General features: G+C 39.2%; 1 protein-coding gene across 2 annotated transcripts; it reads left to right on the forward strand.

Annotated features, from left to right (window-relative positions):
* The first annotated feature begins 205 nt into the window (after window positions 1–205).
* DNAAF10 (dynein axonemal assembly factor 10) lies at window positions 206–27,511 on the forward strand. 2 transcript variants are annotated; one of them, XM_082426080.1, is made up of 8 exons: window positions 223–511; window positions 11,513–11,613; window positions 14,106–14,236; window positions 16,421–16,522; window positions 19,314–19,429; window positions 20,141–20,275; window positions 22,940–23,037; window positions 26,553–27,511. In XM_082426080.1, exons 1-8 carry the CDS (start codon window positions 329–331, stop codon window positions 26,758–26,760), a joined length of 1,074 nt encoding a protein of 357 aa, XP_082282206.1. In that variant the 5' UTR covers window positions 223–328; the 3' UTR covers window positions 26,761–27,511. The 2 variants fall into 2 exon arrangements, with proteins under 2 accessions (XP_082282205.1, XP_082282206.1); XM_082426079.1 differs by lacking the exon at window positions 16,421–16,522 and having other exon boundaries at window positions 206–511.
* The last annotated feature ends 437 nt before the right edge of the window (window positions 27,512–27,948 follow it).

The raw sequence follows: 27,948 nt of genomic DNA on the forward strand, positions 1-27,948 counted from the left end.
ACTATGACTGATTCTTATGGTCACCCTCTGCCCCGCCGCTCGTAGCCAAAACGTTTTGTAATCTCTAACCTGTATATGTACGAAAGGTAAAAGGTAAAGGCATAAACAAGTCTGTTGTTGGTGAAGAAAAATCTTCTGTGCCTTCAGTAGAGCATCCGGCATTATCTGAGACACCTAAAACCAACTTGCTAGGGCGTCTGGGGGCGCGTACGGCAAGCGGGAGGGACAAACTACCCTTGACGTTTGGAGTCTGGTTTCCGGGTTCGTGTTTTGTCAGGGTTTGTCGGCAGTGTGCCCGTTGGCGGAGGCGAAATCAATCGTCTGGACCATGTCGGCCTTCGAGAAGCCTCAGATCATCACCCATATCCAGAAGGGCCTCAATTACACGGTGTTTGACTGTAAGTGGGTGCCCTGCAGCGCCAAATTTGTAACCATGGGCAACTTCGCACGCGGCACCGGCGTCATTCAGCTGTACGAGATCCAGCAGGGGGACCTAAAGCTGCTTCGGGAGGTAGGTGCCGGCTCGAGACTGCCCAGTTCCAAGAACTGGGACTGCCGTTGTGGGGAGAGTGCGGATCTCGGGGGTCGGGGGGTCTGCATTCCTTTTGGCCAAAGCGTTTGCTCAGCCCCCCAAAGCTCCGCTCGAGCTGCGCGGGAGTAGCTAAGCTGACCGAGATTGAGGAATACTTCGGAGGTAAAACGCTTTGGTTGGACACTTGAATTCTCGTCGGGTTAGTTCATCCGCGCGCTGCGGATCCCTTTTTCCAGTCACCCCCGAGCCACTCTTCCAGTCTAGCGCGAGGCCCCTGGAAGTGACGTAACGACTTCCTGTTTAAATTCGAGGCCCTTCTGGGCAGTGCGCAGTTGTTTGTGGAGAGTCTCTTAATAGGCACAAGTTAGTAAAATGTTTTTTCAGACAAGCAGAGCCAAAGTAGGCACTGGAATGCCTGCTATGTAATTGGAGGAGACAACCTAACAACAATTATTCATTCAACAAGTTATCAGCTGATTGCCTGGTATTCCCAGGCATGTAAATGACAATGTCCCCGATATCATGGACTTTATTTTCTAGTGGGAGAGAGAATCAGTTAAAGAATCAAACCAACGATACATAAAACACAAACCGAGATGAATTCTCTAACCTAAAGGAACACGGTTCTTTGAGAGTAAGCAAAAACAAAAACAAAAAACCAGATTTGGGTTGAGTAGAAGCTAACTAGGCCAAATTAGGAGTAGAGGGAGTTCCAGAGGAAGCAGCTCAGCGATGGGAGACGCATTTATCTCCTTCAGAAACAAAAAGAGTAGTAAGCAGGGACCAGACATTGCAAGAGCTGTAGGTCATTTAAAAGATTTATACCTTTTTTTGTAAGAAAAATGGGACATCACTGAAGGGCTTTAAGCGGGGTGTGGCACGATCAGATTTACAAGTTTTGTAAAAGATTACTGGAAAGAGTTGGAGAATAACGATATTAAATAACACTTTTATACCTGTTTACAGTTTTTAAAATGCCTTTATTTGGGTTGCCTGAAAAACAAAAAGATCAGTCATACTCAGATGTTTAGAGTCCTAATAGACTGCAGGGAAGTCTGTAACTCCAGGGACCCAAAGCTATGGAGAGAATCTGCTTGGAGGAGTTAGGGCTTTTAGGGCTTAAACTGGTAGGTAAAGGATGCATACACTTGCAATAGGAAGGATTAGATTAGAAGGTACATAAGGCCTCATCCCACTTTAAATTTCTATGAATGCCGCTTTTCTTGTTCAGTTTGTCTTCTCTAGCCAGGCACTCTACTCCTAAACATGGCTTGTTCTTTTCTACCTTTCCTTATGTTGTTCATCACTTAGTCTCCAGTCAACACAAAGTAACTTTTCTTTACATTGCATTCCTATGGTACTTATTATCTGTGCCAGAAATATATCATTCTGTCCCATGTATCTCTAATTAGATTGTAAGCTCCCGGAGAGTAAGGACAGTAGTTCTTTCTTTAATGTGTTATGTAAGGAGCAGCCGCTCAATAAATTACTTGTTAAAAGAATGAGTAAATTTATGTCCGTAAAAAGATATAACTTGGGACATTTAAACATTGGTTTATTGATCATTAATCACTTGGGGTCAGGAGTCGGAACAAATAGGAAACATTGGAATTGCAGAAAGAAACTTAGAAGTGAATTATTAGGAACAAATACTAGTCAAAGCTTAACCAGAGATTATCTATAGACTCCTGACTTTTTTTTTTAAAGGCTGTATGACTTGGGTACATTTCAGGAATACACTTGTTCTGTAAAGAGAAACAGTGCTCTTTGTCTGTTCTAGAGATTCTGGAAGATTTTAGCAGGTTTTTTTTTTTTTTTTAAATAACTTTGCTTTTTAATGAAAGTAATGTGTGTTCATGATAGAATATACCAAAAATATACATAGGAAAAAGGAGAGGGGGCTTCCCTGGTGGCGCAGTGGTTGAAAATCTGCCTGCCAATGCAGGCGACACGGGTTCGAGCCCTGGTCTGGGAAGATCCCACATGCCACGGAGCGACTAGGCCCGTGAGCCACAATTGCTGAGCCTGTGCGTCTGGAGCCTGTGCTCCGCAACAAGAGAGGCCACGATGGTGAGAGGCCCGCGCACCGCGATGAAGAGTGGCCCCCGCTCGCCGCAACTAGAGAAAGCCCTCGCACAGAAACGAAGACCCAACACAGCCATAAATAAATAAATAAATAAATAATTTTTTAAAAAAAGAAAAAGAAGAAAAGTAATGTCACCCATCTCAACACTAGGAGTAACCACTTTTTATATTTTTGCCTGTATCCTTTGGCTCTTCTCTTTTTCTGCCATAAACTGTCCATTGAGAACCTATCATTTCAAGGTACTATGCTAAAGAAGGACCAAAGATATTTGAAAGGTGAGTCCTTCCTCCTAAAGAACCTACTGTCTAAAGAGAGCATAAAACAAGTGCACAAACAAATTTGAGAGCTTACATTGTATTTAGCAGCGATGATGCAGTGGAAAGAATACAGGTTAAATACAATCTCAGTGATTCTCAACTCTTACTGTGCATCAGGATCACCCGAATGTGTATTGCTGCTGTTGTGGGGTGTGTGTGTGTGTGTGTGTGTGTGTGTGTGTGTGTGTGTGTGTGTGTGTGTGTGTGTGTGTGTGTTTTAAAATATTCGTGCCTTGGTCCCACCCCTAGAAATTCTGATGCACTGGGACTCTTGCCTCTAGACTAGAGTGAGTCTTGGACATCGGTATTTTTTAAACTTCCACCAGGTGATTCTAATAAGTACTAGGGTTGACTATCATTGGGCTAGATGAATTATTTGTTAAAGTATTAGGAAACATACTTGATTATATCCTTGTAGAACTCAAGCCTTGTCCAAGATAAAATGAAGGAAGCAAATGGGTATTTGTTGGTGCCTCCTTATCTTGTTAGTAAGCAGATAGATAGGGAGTGAAGGCAGGGCCTTCATATATAGTTAAGCAGTTGTTGAAGTGCACACAGGTATCTGGCCAAGGGTTCAAGAGAGAGCTGAAATCCATCTCTGCCTCTCATCAAGCCTTGCGTGTGTGAGACTTCCCTCAGCCCATAGCGGGCACCTTTTTTTCTAATTGTCCCAAAGGACTAGGGGTGGCCCTGCAAAGTGGAATCACAGTTGGGGATGTTTACACTTTAAAAATTAGAGATAGGCTAATAAAGTTCTGCTTTTTTAGCCCCTGTGCCGCAGAGTTCACTGCTTGTTAACATTTGGGTGACTAAACCTTTTAACGTTAATTAAGTAGTGCCAGGATGTGGAGGAGGAGACACTGACAAGCTGTACTAGACCCACCCACAGACAGAACAAAAATAGCTCTGCTGGGAATTATGGATCCTGGGCTTCCTTAATCAGGTTAACTTGTTAGAGCAAAGAGAACCAACAGCTAGGTCAAATATGCTCATCACTGATGGTCATTTTCAGTATCATATGGCAAAAGTTAACATACGCTAAATTTCTTTGTGGGACAAATTTCGCAAAATAGATCTTTATTTCTTTTAACCAGTTTTCCAGCAAGAAAAATTTTAAGTGCTGAATTCTTTGCATCTTTCCTTTTCCAAAGGTAAAACATTTAACAGGGACAGGGAGGGGGCCCTTTTATGATCTATAAAACAAATTAGTTTCATTCCAATGTCCTCTTAATTTAGCTGCTATTATGATTTCCATGAATGTCTAAGGAAAGAGTAAACACCTCTGCTTTTTTAAGTCCACTTGCCAGCGTAGCTCAGCCTTTCTGAGCAAAGTGCAGCCCTCGCTGCAGTGCAGATGACAAGATGCTTATACATTTGAGTTTATTTTTCAGTAGGTTTCTATATTTTGAGTTTAATTTGATTCTTGCAGAACAGACCACTAGTACCTATAAATCTTTGATATAAGTATACAAGGATAAAAGAGATTTGATTTAAGGATGAAGGAGAACATCAGGGAAGCATGAATACCATATATTTGTATTTTATAAAGACATGAATGAAGGTAAAACCAAAGGGCACAAATCTGAAAGTAGGTTTAATTCAGGCCTCATTTACTTCACCAGTCTAGTTCAGGATTGGAACATTTCTTTGGTATTTCTAATGACTCAGGTTGACAGAATGGGGGCTACATAAGAAAATGTTTATTTAATTGATTTACATACAGGCCTGGAGACAGCCTAGTTTAGTAGAAAGAGCTTGGAATCTACTTTGGCTCTGGGGACCTTGGGCAAGTCACTTAGTCCTCCGGACCTGTTCCTCATCGGGAAAAGGGGTGTCCCAAACACTTAGTTTGCAGTTGCATGTGTTAGAAAGAGAAGGGATGGTCTAGTACAGAAGAGCATCCAGAATAGTGTCTGATACATTAGTGTTCCATGTATGGATGCCATTTTCATTATTGCATATAAACGACATCGGAAACTGTACAGTCTGTCAGGTGAAAACATGGTGGGAGAAATAGGAACATGACCTCTGGCAGTGGTTTCTCTCTCCCCAGCACTAGGACTGAGGGATTAATCCATGTTCATTTATACTTTCATTTAACAAATGTTGAACGCCATCTACGTGTTGAACAAGTTGGACACGGGCCCGTTCCCCTGGTACTTATTCTAGAAAGGGAGGAGATAGATAATTGAATGAATAAAAGAATTTTGTTGATAAGTGAAATAAAGAAGATTAAAGAGGGCAAGTGATAGTGATTTGGGGGTTTCACTTCAGATTGGAAGGGTAGGGAAGGCCTGTTAGAGGTGGTGACATTTAAACTGAAATCTGAGTTGGGAGAAGACATGATGACCTGAGGGAAGAGCAGTCCGGGCCGTGGGAACAGTAAATGCAAATTCCCTGAGGTAGGAACGACGTCAGTGAATCTGAAGAACAAAAAGCCGCAGGTGTGGCTGGAATGTGGAAGGGGAGAAGCAGGAAATGAGGTCAAAGAGAGAGGCAAGGCCAGACCTCAAAGGGCTTTGTACATTTTATATACCACAGGCCTTGATGCTCCTCTTGTGAGTCTGTGCCTCTAAATGTAGATGCATGTTGTTTCATTTCATTCATTGTATTTGCAACAAAACCCACTTTTAGAATCTGTGATGACAAATGTGAAACTAGTATAGGGCCCATCATGTAATGGAGTGGTTCCCAGTTCGGTTTCTCCTAAGGTAGGAATTCTCAGATGTGTTCAGGTGTCAGAACATCTGGACATTGTGGTGCTGTTTTTGGAACACCATGAAATATTGCAATAATCAGTTCCACCTCTGCACAAGGAAGGGTTTTCCCAGTAGAAAAATCTGACTATATTATACATACTCTGATCTTTAGATCACAAGAAGTAACCATACATAAAATTTTTAATCCTCATTTCCAGGTTTTCTTATTGGTGTTTATTAGCTAGTATTTCCTAATAGACAAGGTAAAAAAATTACTGAAGAAAACTTAAATTTGAGTAAAACATATCCATTAGCTGTGTGTATGTGTGTGAGAGAGAGAGAGAGAGGAAGAGAATTTATGTTGGTGCTGGAAGATCAGTGGTTCCAGTTGCATGGTTTCTCTATTCCAAAGGCCCTAAAGGCAAAAGTTAGGTAAAGCCATAACAGAGAGGAGAGCTTTTGCTTCCCAATTTTTTATTAGCAGCAGTAAACTCTTGGAACTGTGTGCTTACTGTAGGGACTGAAAAGTAGGGGTCAGCTTTTATCTCTTCCATGGCCTAGGAAGAATAGAGATCCCATCAGAGGCTCCTGGGGATAGCAGTGGAATTACAGGAAACAGAATGCTCTAGCTGGTGGAAGAGAAGAAAATGGGTGACCAGTCTTCCCAGGGCTACTTGGGGAAGGATTTTCCCAGAGAGTTATATCAGTGTATGGTGCAAGCCCCCCTGCAGCTCTTAATACCCGAATCCCTGGAAGCATATTCCTGTCCATCAGGACCCACCTGTTTCTTGCCTGAGAGGCCTGTCTTCACCCTCTGCCTTAGACCATGGGAGCCATTATCAGTGACTTGGAGCTGGGGGAGACAAATGGGAGGAAGGGGTGGGTAGCTATTTTATCAGTTGGCCTCAGTTGGAAGTCTGAATTAGTTTAGCCAAAAAAAGTGTGTTCTAATAGTGTGATTAGGTGATTAGCTACAGTGATTAATTAGATAATTAAGAATGATTAGCTGTATCACTATTTTTTTTTTTAAGCAAAGCTTTCCTTTTTTAAAAAAAATTAATTTATTTTTGGCTGTGTTGGGTCTCCGTTGCTACGTGCTGGCTTTCTCTAGTTGCGGCGAGCGGGGGCTACTCTTTGTTGGGGTGCGTGGGCTTTTCATTGCGGTGGTTTCTCTTGTGGCGGAGCACGGGCTCTAGGCACACGGGCTTCAGTAGTTGTGGTTCATGGGCTCTAGAGCGCAGGCTCAGTAGTTGTGGTGCTTGGGCTTAGTTGCTCCGCGGCATGTGGGATCTTCCCAGACCAGGGATCAAACCCGTGTCCCCTGCATTGGCAGGCGGATTCTTAACCACTGCGCCACTGGGGAAGTCTGCTATATCACTATTAATATGTTATTTCAGGTTCTTTTATTTGGGGGGAGGGGATGGTGAGGAGAACATAAGTGATTTGGAGTTGGAAACTGTCTGCTTTATTAAATTGACAAAATTTTGATCCTCCATGCTGCCCCATTGTGAGATACGTTTTTCATAAAATTGGAAAAATAGCGAAATAAATGAATATCAGTTTTCTGGTGTAGTGAATAACTGATGCTCTCTTGGACCACCAGTATTAAAAAGGAGAAAAATAACATTCTGTGGTTCTGGGCTTCTCATCAATACGGTCTTTTACAACCGTGTTATTATAGGCGACTGATTAAACACAATTTAATTAAAGTTTACCGGACAATTCCAAGGAGGCTGTGAATGCTTTATTTTAGACCAGGCTACATAGTAACTGCTAATTTATCCAGATCCCAAACAGTGAGAAAGCTCAGCAAGCTGGGAGTTTCCAAAGCCCTGGAGCATATGTTGATGTCTTTTGAATCATGAAAGAGAAGTTCAGTTATAGTTTGTGTTAAGTGAATTTTATTTTCTTCCTTGAAAATTGCTATGTATATCCTATGTGGAAATGCCCAACCAAACATTGAAAGTGGCGGGGAAATTATTTTCACAAAGTATGTGAATCGGGCGGACCCTAGTGGGGCGGGGTGGGGGAGGTTGAAGATTGGCTCAGCAATGGAAGGGTTACAAGAGGAGGTGCCTTAGAAACTGGGGAACTCTGTGGAGGGGAAAAAAGTTCATCCGGATATACCGCTAATTGAAAAAAAATCAAGTCAACGAACAATATATTATGACCCTCTGTATATTAAAACAAATCTATATGTGGTTGTCAATGTGTAGAAAAGGGTCTAGAAGAATGGGGATTACTTATGAGGCCTGTCGAAGGGAAACTTACTTTTCATCCTTCAGTCTTTGGTTTTGTTTGAATTTTTTATTTTATTTTATTTATTTATTTTATACATCAGGTTCTTATCAGTTATCTATTTTATACACATTAGTGTATATATGTCAATCCCAGTCTCCCATTCCCCCCCACCCGCTTTCCCCCCTTGGTGTCCATATGTTTGTTCTCTACATCTGTGTCTCTATTTCTGCCTTGCAAACCGGTTCATCTGTACCGTTTTTCTAGATTCCACAGTTTTGTTTGAATTTTTATAGGGAACACGTGTTACTTTTGTAAACGTTAGGAATAAAAAAAAATAAAATAAATTAATTAAAAATTAAAAAAAAAAAAAAAGATTGTAAGAGACTAAATAAGAGAAATCGTTTTGCCCTCTTGAGGCTGACAGTAAGTGGAAGGTGCTGTTATACATCTAGAGTGCAGTGTGGGGCAGGCCTCAACTCCATATTGCCTAGAGTTTCCGGGGGCCAAGGCAGCCGGACAGGTAGACTCCAAGAGAGACTTCAGTGACTTGGGCAGGTGGAGTTTGCATGTGGTTGTTTTACTGATGTGATTACAGTTGATCCTTGTGCAGCATGGGTTTGAACTGCACGGGTCACTTATACTCAGGTATTTTTTAAGAGTAAATACTACAGTACTACACAGTTCAAGGTTGGTTGAATCCACGGTTGCAGAGGAACCTCGGATACAGAGGGCTGGCTATAAGTTATATGCGTATTAACTCCTGTGCTGTTCAAGGGTCAACAGTTATATATAATACTTGGAGCAATAGTTTTGTTTTTGTTTTTGTTTTTGTTTTTTGGCCGCACTGTGTGGCTTGTGGAATCTTACTTCCTCCACCAGGGTTTGGACCCGGGCCCTCGGCAGTGAAAGCGCAGAGTCCTAACCCTTGGACTGCCAGGGAATTCCCAATAGTCTTTCAAATTAAAGAAACCTCAAAAGGTTGGCTAATCCATGCTGATAGCAGTGCCTTTGGTGCACACAGGTATACAAGTCTCTGTGTACTGAAGGGGTCTCAGAGGACATAACCATTCTCAGTTTATAGGGTTCTGCAGGGAAAACTATAGGAGACACACAAGCATTTTTGTTTCTTTAGTCACTTAGAATAATACCTTCATTTTGTCCTTATTCTTTGAGGATCTTAAAGAAGAATACCACATTAAATGCTGAAATCTGCATATTTGCAAACCAGTGAAGATGTTAGAGGTGCCAGCATTTGAATGTCTCATTAGCGAGATGAGAGGAAAGGCAAAACTCATTCTTTGGACATACAGGCATACCTCCTTTTATTGCACTTCTCTTTATTGCATTCGCAGATACTGCATTTTTTACAGATTGAGGGTTTTTGGTAACCCTGTGTTGACCAGTCTGTCGACGCCATTTTTCCAATAGCACTTGCTCACTTTGTGTCTCTGTGTCACATTTTGGTAATTCTCACAATATATTTGTTATGGTGATCTGTGATCAGTGATCTTTGATGTTACTGGTGTAATTGTTTTGGGGCGCCACGAATCAGACCCCGACAAGACTGCAAACTTAATTGGTAAACGTTGTATGTGTTCTGACTGCTCCACTGACCGGCCTTTCCCCGTCCCTCTCCCTCTCCTTGGGCTCCTTATTCCCTGAGACACAACAATATTGAAATTAGCCCCTCAATGGCCTCTAAGTGTTTAGGTGAAAGGAAGAGTCATAGGTCTCTCACTTTAAATCAAAAACTAAGAATGTTTAAGCTCAGGGAGGAAGGCATGTTGAAAGCCGAAATAGCCGAAAAGCTGGGCTTCTTGCACCAAACAGTTAGCCAAGTTGTGAACACAAATGAAAAGTCCTCGAAGGAAATTAAAAGTTCTCCAGTGAACACACGAATGTCTCCATAACATAAAAGTACAAGATGAAGCAGCTAGTGCTGATGTAGAAGCTACAGCAAGTTATCCAGAAGATCTAGCTGAGATAATTCATGAAGGAGGGTACACTAAACAACAGATTTTCAGTGTAGATGAAACAGCATTCTATTGGAAGAAGATGCCGTGTAGGACTTTCATAGCTAGAAAGGAGAAGTCAATGCCTGGCTTCAGAGGACAAGCTGACTTTCTTGTTAGGGGCTAATACAGCTGGTGACTCTAATTTTAAGCCAGTGCTCATTGATCATTCTGAAAATCCTAGTGCCTTTAAGAATTATGCTAAATCTATTCTGGCTGTGCTCTATAAATGGGACAATAAAGCCTGGATAACAGCACATCTGCTTACAACATATTTTACTGAGTATTTTAAGCCCCCTGTTGAGACCTACTGCTCAGGAAAAAAATGCCTTTCAAAATATTACTGCTCATTGACAATTCACCTGGTCACCCAAGAGCTCTGATAGAGATGTACCGATGAGGTTAACATTATTTTCATGCCTGCTAGCACAACATCCATTTTGCAGCCCATGGATTAAGGAGTAATTCCAACTTTCAAGTCTTATTATTTAAGAAATACATTTCGTAAGGCTATAGCTGCCATAGCTAATGATTCCTCTGATGGATCTGGACAAAGTAAACTGAAAACCTTCTGGAAAGGATTCACCATTCTAAATGCCATTAAAAACATTAGTGATTCATGGAAGGAGGTCAAAATATCAACATGAACAGGAGTTTGGAAGAAGTTGATTCCAACCCTCATGGATGACCTTGAGGGGTTCAGGACTTCAGTGGAGGAAGTAATTGCAGTTGTGGTGGAAGTAGCAAGAGAGCTAGAATTAGAAATGGAGCCTGAAGATGTGACTGAATTGCTGCAATCTTATGAGAGAACATTAATGGATAAGGAGTTGCTTCTTATGGATGAGCAAAGAAAGTGGTTAGCATTTTTTAGCAATAAAGTGTTTTTTAATTAAGGTATGTACATTGTCTTTTTTTTTCTTAATTTATTTATTTGTTTATTTTTGGCTGCGTTGGGTCTTCATTGCTGCGCGCGGGCTTTCTCTAGTTGCGGGGACCGGGGGCTACTCTTCGTTGCCGTGCGCAGGCTTCTCATTGCGGTGGCTTCTCTTGTTGTGGAGCACGGGCTCTAGGCTCAGGGGCTTCAGTAGTTGTGGCACGTGGGCTTCAGTAGTTGTGGCTCGCAGGCTCTAGAGCGCAGGCTCAGTAGTTGTGGCGCACGGGCTTAGTTGCTCCGCGGCATGTGGGATCTTCCCGGACCAGGGATCGAACCCGTGTCCCCTGCATTGGCAGGTGGATTCTTAACCACCGTGCCACCAGGGAAGCCCCACATTGTCTTTTTAGACATAATGCTGTTGCACGCTTACTCGGCTACAGTATAGTATAAACATAACTTTTACATGCACTGAGAAACTTAAAAAGTCACGTGACTTGCTTTATTGCAACATTTGCTTCATTGTGGTGTTCTGGAACTGAACTTGCAATACTTCTGAGGTCTGCCTGTACTTCTAAACTATACAAAAATGACTAAAGGAAAATCATGATTATTTTTTTTTAATCAGAAAACGTTTTAATTGCCTTTTTTGTTGTGTGCCTTATTTAATTCCCATAATAGAGCCATAAATATCATGGATTATGAATAGCTGCTTACATAAATAATGTATCCTCTCTCTTTCCCTTCTATCAAGATTGAAAAGGCCAAACCCATTAAATGTGGAACATTTGGCGCCACATCTTTACAGCAGAGATACTTAGCTACTGGGGATTTTGCTGGGAACCTTCATATATGGTAAGATTATTGCATCAGTGTTAAGACATGAGATAAGCAATTTTTTTGATAGTCGTGTTACTCTTCCTCTGAAAGAATTCTAACTTTGAAATGTTTTTTGTTAAATTTTAACTATTTATAAGAATATGACAGTTACCTCATATATATTTTTAGATTTCATGTTCAGTATCCATTTTAAAATACTAACATATTTTTCTTTAGCTATTTCAGATAATGTTTTTAACATTTATTTCCACACCTGCTGTTTGGTGCTAGCATTTAATATCCATATTTGTAAATAAAGGGCTCTTTCCCTCCACCATGAAGGATACAATATATAAAAATGCTCGTGTATAACACTAAAAAATTAGATATCATTTACATTTTGAAAAGATACTTGGCATTACAGAATGAAACACTGTATTTTTGTATGTTTTAATTTTTTAACATAGAACTCTCAATTCATTAAATGTTTTTCTTTTTCTTTTAATGCTTTAGCTGAGCACATGTTTTTAGGAACACATCTGTTGAGTAAATCAAGATAAACCTGTTTCGAATGAGCAAAATCACAATTGTGCCAAATGCTTTTATAATTTTTTTTTAAATAAATTTATTTATTTTTGGCTGCATTGGGTCTTTGTTGCTGCACGCAGGCTTTCTCTAGTTGTGGCAGGCGGGGGCTACTCTTCGTTGCGGTGCACGGGCTTCTCATTAAATTGGCTTCTCTTTGCGGTGGCTTCTCTTTGCGGAGCACTGGCTCTAGGTGCGCAGGCCCAGTAGTTGCAGCACTCGGGCTTAGTTGCTCTGCGGCATGTGGGATCTTCCCGGACCAGGGCTTGAACCTGTGTCCCCTGCATTGGCAGGTGGATTCTCAACCACTGCACCACCAGGGAAATCCCCCAAATGCTTTTAATTTTCGTGTTTTACCTAGAGTTATTTCCTGATATTTAAATTAGAGTTGAATGAATTGAAATTCCTCTGTAATTACTTTCCAACAATATCTCTTAATCATGTAAAGTATACAATAATGTTCTAGGGGAACTGTCTTCCCTATATTATGTTTTCTATTGTGACCTTTCTCGATTCTAACTTAGAATTTGCTATTTGTAATTAAATTACATTGACATATTTATCTGTCTTAGAGTCATAATATAACATAGAATGAAACTATTTTAATTCCCCTTGTTTTAACTACTTAATAATTAAGTTAGCGTTTATTAGAATGCATTAGTTTTTACCTGCTGTGTCATAAACTTTCAAAGAACTTGGGAGAGAGACCAGTCTGAGTGTTATTTTTTAAAATAAATATATTTCAACACAAGAATATGCAACAAATATAACGGTTGACTATCTCCCTAATAGAGCTTCCTAGTATAGTGCACGTATTACTGCTTTATTTTCATTGGTAAGTCATAATTTCATGTTAAAAGAAGTGATGTTTCAGAGTCTGTGGAAACAGTAAAACAGTTCTTTTAAATAGAACCTCAGTCCTGTTTAGTCTCTTGATGCTTTCACAATTACGCCACAAAGATAAACATCATCTCTAAACTAGGTTGAACTTCTCAAATTTTGATTTGCAAGATTTTACTGATAAATCTGGGCTCAGTAATAAATTGGGATTACGTGTCATGAAGAGCTACATTCATTAAAAAAGAAGAAATATAAGTTGTTAAAAACTGACTTGTTAAAAAGAAATGTGGAAGGAGGCTCCAGTAGAAAACCAGAAGAGGGGGGGAAGGGCTGGGAGGCAAGAGAAGGGTGTATTAGCATAACCTACTTCAGCCACTCACCCAGCCCTGTAGTGTAGTCTTCAGACACACATAGGAGTGGGTACTTTCCTGCATTCCCTTCACTTAACTAACCTAGAATTAGACAAACTTCATCCAGTTTGACTATAATATTTATTGTGACCAGCATGATGATAAACTGAAAAACGTAACTAGTTGAAAATCAGTGTGGAACTCAGTGAGAAAATAATATATTATTAAGGAAGAAAGGTATACAAAGTAAACACTGCTCATATTTTAATCTCTCAAAAGATCCCAAAATCAAACTACTGAGACTACTTTGGAAATATTCTGAATCACTTTGCATTTACTCTGTATTTAAAGCAGTGATTATCAGACCTCAGTGTACCAGAAAGTCAGCAGATTTGGGTCCCCATCCCAGAGATACTTATTCATTATGTCTGGGGAGGAGCCCGTGAATCTGCATTTATTAACAAGCATACGTGGTAGTTCATGTGCAGAGGTCCTAGATCGATCATCTTTGAGGACCACTGAGTAAAGTGGGCTCAGGATTTAGAATTCCAAGTTGAATGATGACAACTCTCATTGAGGCCTTGAAAGAAGCTAAAGTGGAGAGGAAAATTTGGAAGTAAGTGTGTAAATTACCTTAACTGCAAAACCCTTATTTTTAAACAAAAATCCCAATATGGCATGCATTCTTAAATTTGAGTAGTGTACTAAACATTTGGGGTATGTGTAAGTAAGAAGCTGTGTTCTGTTGTTTAGGAATTTGGAAGCTCCAGAGATCCCAGTATATTCTGTACAGGGCCATAAAGAAATTATAAATACTATAGATGGTGTAGGTGGACTCGGAATCGGGGAAGGGGCACCTGAAATTGTGACTGGCAGCCGAGACGGTAAGTCAGAATATTCTGTGTATTTTCATTTTTTTATTTTTACGTAAGTCTCTGTGCCACAGTATATTCTATGTGGAAATCTTCCTCAATCCTTGATCCCCTAAATCTAATATTCTACTTTTTTGATAGGCAGGTTTGATTGCATATCCCTCAATTGTTTCAGACTTTGGGGGTATGTCAAGTTAGAGGCATAGCACTTACTATTTTAGTTTTGAGCTAGTTCAACTATTAATAACCATAGTTTCCTCTGAACCTTGAGGATTTAAAATGTCTCTACAGGTTTTTGAGGCAGCTGATGATATACTGTGGGTGGCAGCTTTTTTCTTTTTTTGAAAAGCAGAATTAGTACTTGTGAAAATGGTCATATTGACAGCTGGTTGAACACTGCAGTTCTGTGGTCTTTCCGCTGAGCATTGTAGAAAGCTCCAAGAGCGCCAACTGCTTTTCCCCCCTGCAGTGACGAACAAGGGACAGGTCTTTCGGTGTCCTGAGCTGTTCTGAATGTAACAGAGTCAGAATTTTTGTTGCTTCACAAGGGGTATGTAAGTGATTTGGTACCTTAGTTGGTTCAGCTAGTTTTTTAGTGGCTGCTCAAGACCATGAGGAAATTGTTTTCAAAGAAAAGTGGAATTTAATTTTCTAATAGTTTCTCAAGAGCAGCTGTGTTTTAGAAATCAGGTATTTTTTTTCCAATCATAGAAACAGTGTGGAATATAGAAGGAAAAATAACAGTCTGCTACACCAGCGTAACTATTAGATTTGTTTTCCTTTCCAGTCATAGATACAATTTTACATGTATTATCAGTGTTAATACGATTTTGTATCTTAACCTTTTTATGTATTTAATGTTTTGTCCGTATGTAAATATTGCTGTTTCCATGTGGTTTTCATAATTATCGTTCTAATGACTTCATAATATTCCATGCTATGGACGTGTCACAGCGTCCTTAGCCATGCCCCTGTTAATGAGCATTCAGTTTGCTTTAAGTTTTTGTTTATTGTTTTGGGAGAGCGACTTTCAAATAATGAAGAAATGAGTATCATGTATATAGCTCTTTTGGAATAATCATACTTTATGATTTAAAAAAATTGTCAAACTTTCCAAAGTACCTGTTTACCTTATCAGCTACAGTAAATGAGGTAGGTTTCCAGTCTACCCTACCTGCATTGATTTCCTTTTTTCCCCCCAATTTTAGAGATAAAATGGTATTCCATTCCGACTTGTGTTAACTTCTTTCTAAATTTGTTTATTAGTTAATTTTGCTTTGTGAATTGTCTGTTTGTGTTCTTTTCTCATTTAACTGTTACAGACTTAATATAAATGTTATCAATTTGTATGAACCCTGTAGAATGATGCAACTCTTGTCGCATTTGTAGGAAATTTATTTCTCCTTGAAGCAGCCTTTTTAATGATCAACTTTATTTTATCCCTGATGATAAGTCTAGTGGAATATCTTCCCTTTTCCTGGATTTATTATCCTTTTTAATAATTTTTTTTACCCTTTTCCTGTTCTCACTTAGGCCTTTTAGCCATTTTATTACATCTTTGTGTTTCTCAAAGTTAGTGACGCTAGTTAGTTAGTTATCCTGTAATTTGCATTAAAATGAGGGAGTTGAAATTAAATTGAGAAGAATTATTTGTTACTTTTATTAACTCCTTCTCTCTTCTTTATTGCCACGGGGAAATTAAACTTAATTGTATATGAAATGGTATTCTAAAACTCCATATAAGAAATCGTAGATGTAAAAATTACTTTATTCATCTGCATAAGAAAAATGGCAATGATTATATGAGTAGTAAGGGAAAAACATTAAAATGACACTGGCTTTATTCTAAATAAATACTACATTTGTTCTAGTCTTCAAGAAAGTAAGGCATGATTTGAATTACATAACATTTGCGTTTGCCTTGTCAATCATATCTTGTTGATGATGACTTAGGAACAGTTGTTGGCTTTTGTGTGTATCTCTTAATTGTAAATCAAATCAGGCAGTAACATGTGAGTTATATCTCTGATATTAAGTGCAACTTGCCCAATTGGAAGTCAGAAAAAGGTGAATATTTTTCAGGTATTATAGCATCTATAATATGTCCATGTACATAGGAAGCCATATGAAGAGAATGCAGAAAGAAATGTCATCATTCACTATTGAATTTTGCCAACTCACTTTTTTGAATGTCAGGAACCGTGAAGGTGTGGGACCCAAGGCAAAAAGACGATCCTGTTGCTAATATGGAACCTGTACAAGGAGAAAACAAGAGAGACTGTTGGACGGTGGCATTTGGTAAATTACTGAAGTACCCTTGCATTTGAAGTTTCAGATTGTAAAAAGGACAGTGCTTCAAGAAAGTCCTAATAGTCTCTTTATAGTCTGCTTTGTGGATTATCTGACAGTTTATTGAGGCAAATAGACGTGGTGTTTAATGGCAGCCCCTGGGGCCTAGGTTTGAATCCTCACTGTGCTATTTCTTGGTTGTGTGACCTGGGGCAAGTTATCAAGCTTCTCTGTTTTTTGCTTGCTTCATTTATAAAATGGAAGTAATAATAGAATTTACTTAATAGTGTTGTTATGTATGAGGATTCAGTTAATACATGTAAAGTGCTTAGAATTGTGCTTAGATATTAAGTGCTCAAAAATATTTGCTATTATTGTGTACTTCTGTTTAACTTGATAATATTGACCTAGTTTAGAACCAAATGCCATTAGTGAAACTAAGTAGAGCCTCAGATGCGAATGGTAACCTAACAAATCCTACATTTTACTATATACAGAGTATGTTTATTTTCTAGAAAATAGTAATGCCATTACAGAATTATTTCTTATGAAGTTGTTAACCATGTTCCTCTAGTAATATACTTAAAATGAATATTGATCTTGTAGGACTAATTGATGTTTGCCCTTGTGTCTCTTACTGAGCACCAAAATTACAATCATTTTTGCTAATAAAGGATATGGGCTGGGACTTCCCTGGTGGTCCCGTGGTTAAGACTCTGCCCTCCCAGTGCAGGGGGCACAGGTTTGATCCCCTGGTCCAGGAACTACGATCCCACATGCCATGCAGTGCAGCAAAGATTAAAAAAAAAAAAAAAGGATATGGGCCATATTTCATTTTAAACCTTTATTTTCTTTCCCCTTTTTCTTATATAATCCAGTGTAGATAACAGACATAAAAGTGAGATTAAATGATATATGTGAACTGTTTAGCTTTTTATGTTATTTTTAAATTGAATTATTATTTAATCAGAGGAAAGTTTTAGGTTTCCGATTTTAAAAATAAATTACCACTGAAATTGAGAGGAGATTTCATTGTGTGTGTATATTATAATTACTATGTGTATATATATGTTATAAGCAATAATATAAACTGAAGATATGCACACTTGTGTAGAAATTTCAGAGTTAGTGTTTAGAATCATCATATAAAAATTTATGTAATAATTAAAAAGTAATTAACTTTGGGTCCATTAAAGCCTTTTTATCATTGATCTAAGGGACATAAGTGCCATTTTAAATATAGGACATTAAATTTAAAGAAAACATTTATCCATTGATCTGACCATTTTTTGTTTGTTTGTTTGTTTTTGTAAATGCCAAGTATGTGCATAGCTATGGTCATACAAAGGTGAAACAGACTCATATTCTTGCCTCAAGAAGCTTGTAATTTTAATAAAGAGGGCATGCTATCTACGTTAATTATAGTACGAGGTAGGAGTGATAAAAGGTCACGGAAGCATGGATAAATGCAGAAAGAATCCCAAGCGAGTGATAACTGGAGAGGAAGAACATACTAACCTCAGACCAAGGATATGCATAGCATTTGAACCACTGAAATTGGGAGGGGATTGCAAGCATTGGGAGGAAAGTACATAGAAGGAATGGTGGTAGGAATAGCCTTAAACATGGCACAGGGCCATGGCCAGAGGTGTTTCGATGGTCTGGAGGTAGTGGTAAACCTTTGGAGGCTTTTGCAAGGATGAGATATGATCAGAGCTTTAGGAAAACTGAACTGGTGTCATGTAGGGGAGAGAGGTGAGTGGCAGTGGGAATATGAGTTCCGAAGCTCTTTGCAATATTCCAGGAAACACGTAGGTTAGATGCAATAAGAAGGGAGCAAAGCGGGTCGATTCAGAAGATAATATTGTGGCAAAAGAAATAAAATTTGGCAGGTTTTTTGAGATGAGGAACAAGGGAAAGGATTATGTCCAAGGTGACTGAATTTTGAGGCTGAATGTAGGGTGAATGATGTTATTAATTGAAGAAGTGCCACAGAGGATATGATGGTTTGTAAAGGAAGATGGTGAGGTCAGTTTTAGACATCATGAGTTTCAGACGCTGTCGTGTCATCTCGGTGGAGCCTACAGTGGAAATGCAGGGCTGGAGTTTATAAGAAAAACGGAGTTGCAGGCAGCAGAGAACAAAGGCATTGGGTTAAGATGCCCACAGAGCCTGGCACAGTTAACAGGGGCTTCCCTCTCACCTAACACATTTTCCTCAGCAAGAGGTACTCTGGAAAGAAAAATCCCTGGGTCCGAGCAGGATGTGTTTCACTGCACATTATAGATTTACTTTGGGTGCGATCATCCATACAACTAAAAATACATCGCAGTGCACCACAGCTTATCTGAGGTTTCCTTGTAAAGACGAGATAACACCAGAGCAACATTTTGCAAAATATAAATGAGTTTAAAGTAGTTTCTATTGGCATTCAAATATAGTTACTGCCAAAGAAAGCAATGGAAGCCTAGCTGTATTTATTCTACCAAATCCTACTACCATTTGAACTGCTAGTCTTTGCGAATAGAGAGTAGAGAGAATTTGAAATCCAATAAACACTTTCATATATCCCTTGAGTATAGAATCTCAGTGAATGAGCTTTTTCTTGTAAACAATATTAGATACCAAATTAATAATCTTGATGTCCTGTCAGGGTTAATAAAATGAGCTGAGATTCTACCTAATGTGATTTCTTCACCTGATTTGGTACAAGTTACTGTGTAGTTTCGTAAGTTTTTTTTTTTAGCAGTCTCCATGTGAGCATTTATGAAGGTCTGAAATGTCGTGTTTTGATTTCCAGGCAGTGCTTACAATCAAGAGGAACGTGTAGTGTGTGCTGGCTATGACAACGGAGATATCAAGCTGTTTGATCTCAGAAATATGTCTTTACGGTGGGAGGCAAATATAAAAAATGGGGTAACGTACATTTGGATTCTTTCCAGATTCTCTGACTGTGTTTTCACCCACCCTGAACTACTACAGAAGGAAAGCGCCTCTAATAACTCATTTCAGTGAAACCCCTCTGTGCATGGTTTTAACCTTTTGGGGCTTAACCTTGGAGGGTCTGACAAAAATCAGGGATGCTCTCTTCAGAAAGTGAACACACACCCAGGTGTGGTGTGATGTACCAGGTGAGTCATTACGCCTGTGGCCCATCTGTGGACTCCTGTGGGCCATGCAGTGTGGTATTAAAATGACCTAGTAAGAGGCCTTCTTCTGCTAATATCAGGAAGCTTGAACTTGTAATAGCCTCCCAAGTACTTTCAGGTTTTTGGTTCCCAGGTTGTACATCTTTAGTGAAGAATGTGGTTCCCTCCTGTTTTCTCTAGTCAGCCTTGACTTAACTTTATAAAATAATTACATAATAACAGTAAAAAGTTAAATTATGGCTTTCCAAATGTACCCACGAGATCAGGGTATCCTAGATGATTTTGTGGATCTTATTAACCAAGAAGAAATTTTTATAGTTACAAGTATTTGATATATGGATTCAAAGATAAAGTGATTATTTAAAATACTTTCACATGAGCTGATAATGTTAAAGTTGTTTTACTTAGTTTCAAAGAACCTCTTGAATAATAATCATTATTAAATGAATGATCACTAATAAATATTCTCTATTTTCAGGTATGTAGCTTGGAGTTTGACAGAAAAGACATAAGTATGAATAAGTTAGTAGCTACGTCTCTGGAAGGAAAGTTTCATGTTTTTGACATGAGAACACAGCATCCAACCAAAGGTTTTGCTTCTGTTTCAGAAAAGGTAAATATGAGGGAAATGTCTTTCTATGAAGAGGAATATTCGCTATAGCTTGTTTTAGACTGATAAATAGAATGAGTCACCAAGTTCCTTCCAGGTTTTTACATGAAGGGAGCTATTTTTAATATATTCTTGTAGGATCTTGACAAGTTTTTCTGTGCAAAGAGTACTTTTCTAAAGTTTGTCAATTTAGACTTTTTTTTTTTAATTGAAGTGTAGTTGATTTACAGTGTTGTGCCACTCTCTGCTAGACTTCTTGATTATAATAAAGGCCTCAGTTGGTAATGACTCTTATTTTGTAGTTTAGGAGCAATCACAAGAAAACTAGCTGGTTTAGGAATTTGGTCAACAAAACCTAGCCTGGTGTTTCCTAATAAATATATATTTGTATTAATACCTAATTATATACATTTAGGTATATGCCAATATATATTGAACACTAATTATATACTTTGCAAAGTATATCAACATATATACATTATGTCATTTCATCACATTTTATTTTATATTCCAGTTTGATATATTAAATGAGATTATTTAAAGTGCTAATCACTGTGATTGATACATAGTAGCAATGTAAATATAAATTTATTTATTCATACATACATATATGCATACTTTGCCTTGTTCCAAATAGTATTTTAGGTAGCTTAGAGGGAAACATTTGGTATTACAACATTAGAAAAATTGATGAAGAAAGCCGCACAAATGGAAAACACTGGTTTAAAAAACTGAAGTTGATGTCTGGAGTAAGGGGATTGCATAAAATTCATGCTGAAACATCCTGTCATTTGCAAGAGATGGGTTGGAGTCACTCTGAGCTTTCTTGAATATAAAAATAAAGAAAAATCAGTTATAGATTTGTAGTTTCCATAAGATTAAAATATGTAAGTTGCTTAGGAAATAAAAATTCACTCCCTTGCTCCCTTTCCCTATGTCATGGAGTCAGTAGTACTTCCCAAACCTTCCTATTTTGTCTTATTTCATTATTAAAATAATTATTATTGCATGTAAATTACTGTTACTGCCTGATGAACTGTATTCTTAAGGTAACTAACTATACACTATAATATTGTTTTGCCTTTGTCATTTCAGAAGTATCTATCCACAACATAAAGCACTTACTAAATTGTTCCAAATACAAGTGCAACACATTTCTCATTAACTGGAAATTACAGTGTGTCTCCAAAATTTTTTTGTTACGTTTAGTTAATCCAGTAATTGCTAAATCTGTCAAATAAATGACTGATGTATTTTAACAAGTCATTTCCCCTCTTTGCTTTTTATCAACTTCCAGGAGAAAAAGAGAAGTTTAAGTTACAAAACAAATTAAGGTTTAACAGCTTGAACCTAATCGCTTGAGGACTGTCGCACACTTAAAGTGTGCATTTTGAGATATGTGTTTTTCTCTGCTAATGGTAATTCTCTTAAAAGACTATTAAAATCAAATGTCAAGACTGATAATCAACTAAATTGCAAAGTGTCTTATGTGTGGCTTAGCTCAAGTTGGTCTCATTGCTGGTCTCATTGCTTCTATAAAGCAAAATTCTTTCCTCCCTCCCTCCCTCCCTCCCTCCCTCTCTCTCTCCCTCTCCCTCTCCCTGTCTTGTTAAATTCCCCACAGTGAATGTAGCATTATTAGGATTGATTTACAAGCTGTTAACCTTCATCCAGTTGCCATTTCTGTCTTTTTGTTTAATATGACTGATAAAGGCCTGGGCTTATTATAACTGTAAACACCGTCTATAAGTCCTCCTGGTACTTATTTTGAAGACTAGACAAGTCAAATAGTGTAAATTAAAGAGAAGACTCTGAGAGCTTTACAATAAAATTCATTCTGTTTATGGGAACTCTCAGTACTTTCCACTCAGTTTTGCTGTGAACATAAAACTGCTCTAAAAAAATAAAGTCTATTAAAAAGAAGTTCAATCTATCCTTTTTTTCCCTTTAGGAAGAAGTATTTCTTTATATTTTGAGGCTTTTTTCCTCCTTAGAGTGAGCTAGAGATATTTAAATGTATAAAATCTATTTGTGTAATTTGTATGATACTATAAGGTTAAATGTTAAGACTTTTCATCTGATAATCTTTTTTTTTTAATCCAGCAGAACTTTGTTTTGTAAAACAGTAAAGAGGAATTGTTCTTTTCCTAATTCCTGATGGGCCCCTGTAACTCTCTGTAGCCATTATAAAGAGAAGTGCCAGAAAATAGTTACTTTTATAATAGTAACTATAATTGAAGTGATAGAAGCTGTTGAAATTGTTGAAGTGATAGAGGTAAAAATCTTTTTTTTTTTACAGGTTTCTCTTCTAGGACAGTCTTTTTTTTTTTACTCTATTTTATTAAAGTGTAGTTGATTTACAATGTTGTGTTAATTTCTGCTGTACAGCAAGGTGATTCAGTTAACATATATATACATTCTTTTTCACATTTTTTTCCGTTATGGTTTATCACAGGATATTGAATGTAGTTCCCTGCGCTATACAGTAGGACCTTATTGTTTACCATACTATATATAATAGTTTGCATCTGCTAATCCCAAGCTCCCAATCCTTCCCTCCCTCACCCCTCTTCTCCCTTGGCAACCACAAATCTGTTCTCTGTGTAGGATAGTCTTTCTTTATCATATAAACTTATAAACCACTTGTGTGCCTCTCATTCTGTTCAGGCTCATAAATCTACCGTGTGGCAGGTCCGACACCTGCCACAGAGCAGAGAGCTCTTCCTGACAGCGGGAGGCGCCGGCAGCCTGCACCTCTGGAAGTAGTAAGTCCCTACCAGTGCACAGCACTCCTTTTTAAGTTACTTGTGGGCGTAAAGTAGGATTCGACTGAACTTTTTGTCTGTGTTTCCTCCTTTGACTTGGTTCATTTTGATATGATTTTAAATTTCATGGTATTACGTAAGCATTATTCTCGAAGGCTTTTTTTTTTTTTACTAATATACTTATTTTATACTTTGTAAATATTAACCTTCTTTTGACACACCAAATATGTTTTTTAATGACATCTTCCATATATTAGAGTAGCTCATGAACAATTCTTTTCATAGATTTGAAATCATGGTTTTTGCTAGTTTTTTTAAAAAATAGGAAAACTTTGACCAAAGGCTTTTGTGAAATATTCAGCCATTAGAACAGTACCTCTAGAAGAAAGGAGAAGGGTTGAAATTCTTAGTTTTGGTTCCTGGTAATTGACTTGCCCAAGTTCAGGTAACATCACTATGATAGAATGGACACAGAGCATGAGGGCCCTGATTGGTCTCCAGGAAAAGCCTTGTCATTGCGTTTGAGCGTCAGCCCTTACTATATATTTGCCTTTTCCAGTGGGATTTTCTCTTTCCTATAGATTCTTTCTTCTTTTCCACTTACAAAAGACCCTTTAACATTTCTTTTAAGGTAGATTTAGTATTGATGAACTCTTTTAGTTTTTGCTTGTCTGAGAAGTTTTTTATTTCTCCTTCTATTCTAAATGATAATCTTGCTGGGAAGAGTATCCTAGGTTACAGATTCTTCCCTTGCAGAACTTTGAATATATCATGCCACTCCCTTCTGACCTGCAAGGTTTCTGCAGAAAAATTAGCTGATAGCCTTATGGGGATTCCCTTGTATATGACTTTTTGTTTTTCTCTTGCTGCCTTTAGAATGTTTGTACACTTAATGTTATCCCAGAGATCTCTTAAACTGTTTTCATTTTTTTAAATAAATTTATTTATTTTATTTATTTATTTTTGGCTGCATTGGGTCTTCGTTGCTGTGCATGGGCTTTCTCTAGTTGTGAGTGGGGCTACTCTTCATTGCGGTGCACGGGCTTCTCATTGCGGTGGCTTCTCTTGTGGAGCACGGGCTCTAGGTGCGTGGGCTCAGTAGTTGTGGCTCACGGGCTTAGTTGCTGCGCAGCATGTGGGATCTTCCTGGACCAGGGATCAAACCCGTGTCCCCTGCCTTGGCAGGGGGATTCTTAACCACTGCGCCACCAGGGAAGTCCCTGATTGGGTCTTTTTATATCTTCTAGTTCTTTGTTAAAATTTTCATGTGTACATCTATTCTTTTCCCTAATTCAGTTAACATTTTTATTACTAGTGCTTTGAATTCTTTATCTGATAAATTATTTGTTTCATTATTTATTTTTTCAGGGGTTTTCTCTTGCCTTTTCAGTTGAGTGCAGTTCCTCCGCCTTTTCATTTTGCTTAACTTTCTCTGCCTCTATGAATTTAGTTGAAATAGTTACTTATTTAAGTCTTAAAGGGGTGTTCTTATATGGGAGACTCTTTGGTGAGAGAGCTGGATTTGACCTGGACACAAGTTACATCTTTGGGGTGTGCTGGCAGCTGTCACCCTGATCGGAGATGTAGCTGGAGATGGAGGGGCTAGAGCTGGAGCCAGGTATGAGGTCGGATGTCCCCTCTGTCCAGTGGCCATTATTGCCCTATCAGGGTAGGGGTCTGATCCCAAGTTGCTGGAACAGAAGCCAGGAGGGTCGGCCCGAGCTAGCTTTATTCTCTTTAAGTGTGTTTTTTCCTCCACCGGCACCCTTGCCCTGGAGCGGGAAGGTGCTGAAGCAAGTGCGGCCCGTGCGGGCTCTCGGCTTGTGTTGGCCCTGGACCAAGGTCCAAGCTGTCTCTCATGCGCTGCCTGTGTGGGCGCCCACAGTTGTTTTCCCGTGCTCTGTTCAGATGTATCCACGGGTGCAAGTCCCCTTTGTCCCTCGCAGCTGAGCACTGTCCCCAGCCCCCTCTGCCCCGCGCTGTTGTGGGGCCGCACTGCAGGGCAGGAGGGGCCTGCGTAGACTCTTGGCCTGTGTCGAGAGGGGTGAGCTGTGTGGGGCAGCGGCCGCCGTCAGAGGTACAGGCCGCTGCTGGTGTGCTGCTTGAGTGAAGAGCCAGCCAGGGGCACTGCTGCCTCACCGGCCTCCGCCCTGGGGCTGCTCGCCTCTGAGTTCCAAGAGCCAGTCTTTTCCCTGATCACAGCTGCCCCAGATCCTGTGCCGTGCTGTGCTGTGGAGTCAGTGGGGCTGGCGTGTTCGCTTGTCTTGGGCTGGGGCGCACGCCAAGGCAGTTGTGGGAAATCCAGCAGCTGCTAGGGCAGACCTTTCCGCCCTGCCTTGGGGGCAAGCCAGCGTGTGGACACTCCTCACGAACAGAGCCTAGGCTTCTGACAGCCTTCCTGTTGGTCCCGGCGGCCCTCCAACCGGCCAAGGGGGCTGGTCTCCCCAGCGTAGGATCTGGGGACTGAGGGCGCCCAATCTGTAGCTCTCATCAGTCACTCCCCAGAGCAGGCGTCCGCCTGTGTATTCTCCCTTTTCCTGAGTCCCCTCCCAGGGGCACAGGTCCTGACCTGATTGCTTTTCTTCCCTTCCCACTTACCTGTGTATCTCTCTTGCAGCCCTGGTTGTACAGGAGCCCTTCTGCCGGTTTCCAGTTAGTTTTCAGTGAGCTCTTAAAACTTTAATAGATGATACGGAGGATTAGAAAAAAAATCTTTATGTTATCTTATAAATACTAAATAAGTGCAGCCTTTGCCAAGAGACATGAAAAATGTTCTGTAACCTGTATCCATCTGAATGTTTTATTCCTTTTAAAAAATCAAAAGAAAGTGTAGGGTCTGTGAGGAAGAAAGAATAGAATGTTATCTGCTTATCACAACTTCTGTTTCTGTTCTCCTTCTGAGTTGCTTCATGCCTTTTAAAGTCTTGGTCTTTATTAGCACTTTTGAAATAAAGGTAGTATCATAGTTGATACCTAACAGGCTTTAAAAGACCTTCTGAGGAGGAATACCCCTGTATCCCTGCATGGGGGAGGGGTGTTTCATTTTTCCCTCTCTCAAATCTAGACCACGTCATAGTTATGAGCTGTTAACCTTCAGCCCTTCTTATTTTATAAGTTTATATTTTCAGCTGATAGAAAATCAAATGTTCTAGGAATCACTGTTTTCTTTTTTGAGGCAGTGACGTCTAGAGCACCAAGTCAATTTATTAAAGAATGCTAGATCAACCTAGAACTTTCATAGTAAAAGAAAAGATACCTACTCATGCTGAACAGAAATGATGTTTAAACGTTTTTAGTAGATCGAATGCTTCTTTATGAGACTTTGGGGGGTTGGGATTGAGGTTGAAACATTGTCTCCTTATTTCCATACAACTCAATATTAGAAAGATGCCTTAAGTATTTATCAGTTCCAGTAGTCAAGTGAGAAATAAAAATAGTTATTGGAGTATATGTATAAGAATAAAATGACGAATGCTAAGATTTATCTCTTCTTACCACTTTGATCTTGTTTTCAGCGAATACCCAATTCAGCGGTCAAAGAAAGATTCCGAGGGTGTAGAGATGGGAGTTGCGGGTTCGGTCAGCCTTCTGCAGAATGTTACATTGTCTACCCAGCCCATTTCAAGTTTGGACTGGAGTCCAGATAAGAGGGGTCTGTGCATCTGTAGTTCATTTGATCAAATGGTAAGAGTACTGATTGTTACAAAACTCAACAAAATTTGATCTGAAGACTTTGGACTTGAAACCTTCCAAAGCAACACTCAGAGAATTTAGACTACGTTCTGGGATCCTCTGATTCTCATTGAACAAAGTGGGATTTGACTGAGGAAAAAAGGCCCCAGATGCAAACCTCTGGCCAGCATCCCTCCGGGTGAAAGGGCACACGTGTGTCCAGTGACCTGACTGGATGGTGGTTTGCTGTTGCACATGGGGGCACCACAGTCTCCAGCGCCAACTCTGTTCCTCTCCCCTCCATTTCTAGTAAAAAGTTGAAAGTTTTCTATATTTAATTATTTTAAATTCTTTTTGCATCCCCAAAGTTCCATATTCTATAATAATACTTGTGTTGCATTTTAGAGTTTACAATTTTGTAGCAGTGACTTAATTTGGTTTAAAATAGTTTGCCTTGGTAAGACTATTGTGAATTAACCTTCATAAATAAATACACTTGGAGACATTTCAGTGTCAGTAAATCTCTGTAAAGAACATTACTTTATAAAATACCAAAATGGCATGGTCAGCCGAGATTTAGGCCGTTGTTTTCGACCGTTTAACTCATAAAATGAAATACTATGATTGACAAAGACCTCTTTTTTAACTTAAAGAACAGGAGTTGAATTCCTGAGACTTTCTGGTTGTTGACTGTGGTTATGTTGTTTGAGATGTATAAGATTGTGGGGCTTTTGTAGCCTTGTTTTTTGTCAAACTGTTTAATATATTTTGTGAATAAATTTTGTTTTTGAAATCTGTAGAAGTTTTGATTCTTTTTTTTTTTTATAAATTTATTTATTTATTTTATTTTTGGCTGCGTTGGGTTTTCGTTGCTGCGCGTGGGCTTTCTCTAGTTGCGGAGAGCTGGGGCTACACTCTGTTGCAGTGCGCAGGCTTCTCATTGCCGTGTCTTCTCTTGTTGCGGAGCACGGGCTCTAGAGCGCAGGCTCAGTAGTTGTGGCTCATGGGCTTAGTTGCTCCGTGGCATGTGGGATCTTCCTGGACCAGGGATCGAACCCGTGTCCCCTGCATTGGCAGGTGGATTCTTAACCACTGCACCAGCAGGGAAGCCCTAGAAGTTTTGATTCTTTTAACAGGAGTAATAAAGCCAACACAATCCCTTCTTTTGCTTTATAAATGCTTAATAGGTACCTCTTAAGTCAATTTGTTTCTCCAGTGCCCACCATGTTGGTAGCTAAG

Source organism: Balaenoptera physalus (assembly GCF_965194825.1).
Source record: "Balaenoptera physalus genome assembly, chromosome: 15".
Lineage (NCBI taxonomy): Eukaryota > Metazoa > Chordata > Mammalia > Artiodactyla > Balaenopteridae > Balaenoptera > Balaenoptera physalus.

Bases quoted from the DNA above. Each gene is read 5' to 3' on its own strand.
- DNAAF10 (XM_082426080.1), top strand. From the start codon at position 329: ATGTCGGCCTTCGAGAAGCCTCAGATCATCACCCATATCCAGAAGGGC. The intron at 16,523-19,313 runs GTAAATTACTGA...TTTGATTTCCAG, and splicing joins CTGTTGGACGGTGGCATTTG to GCAGTGCTTACAATCAAGAG. The intron at 23,038-26,552 runs GTAAGTCCCTAC...TCTTGTTTTCAG, and splicing joins AGCCTGCACCTCTGGAAGTA to CGAATACCCAATTCAGCGGT.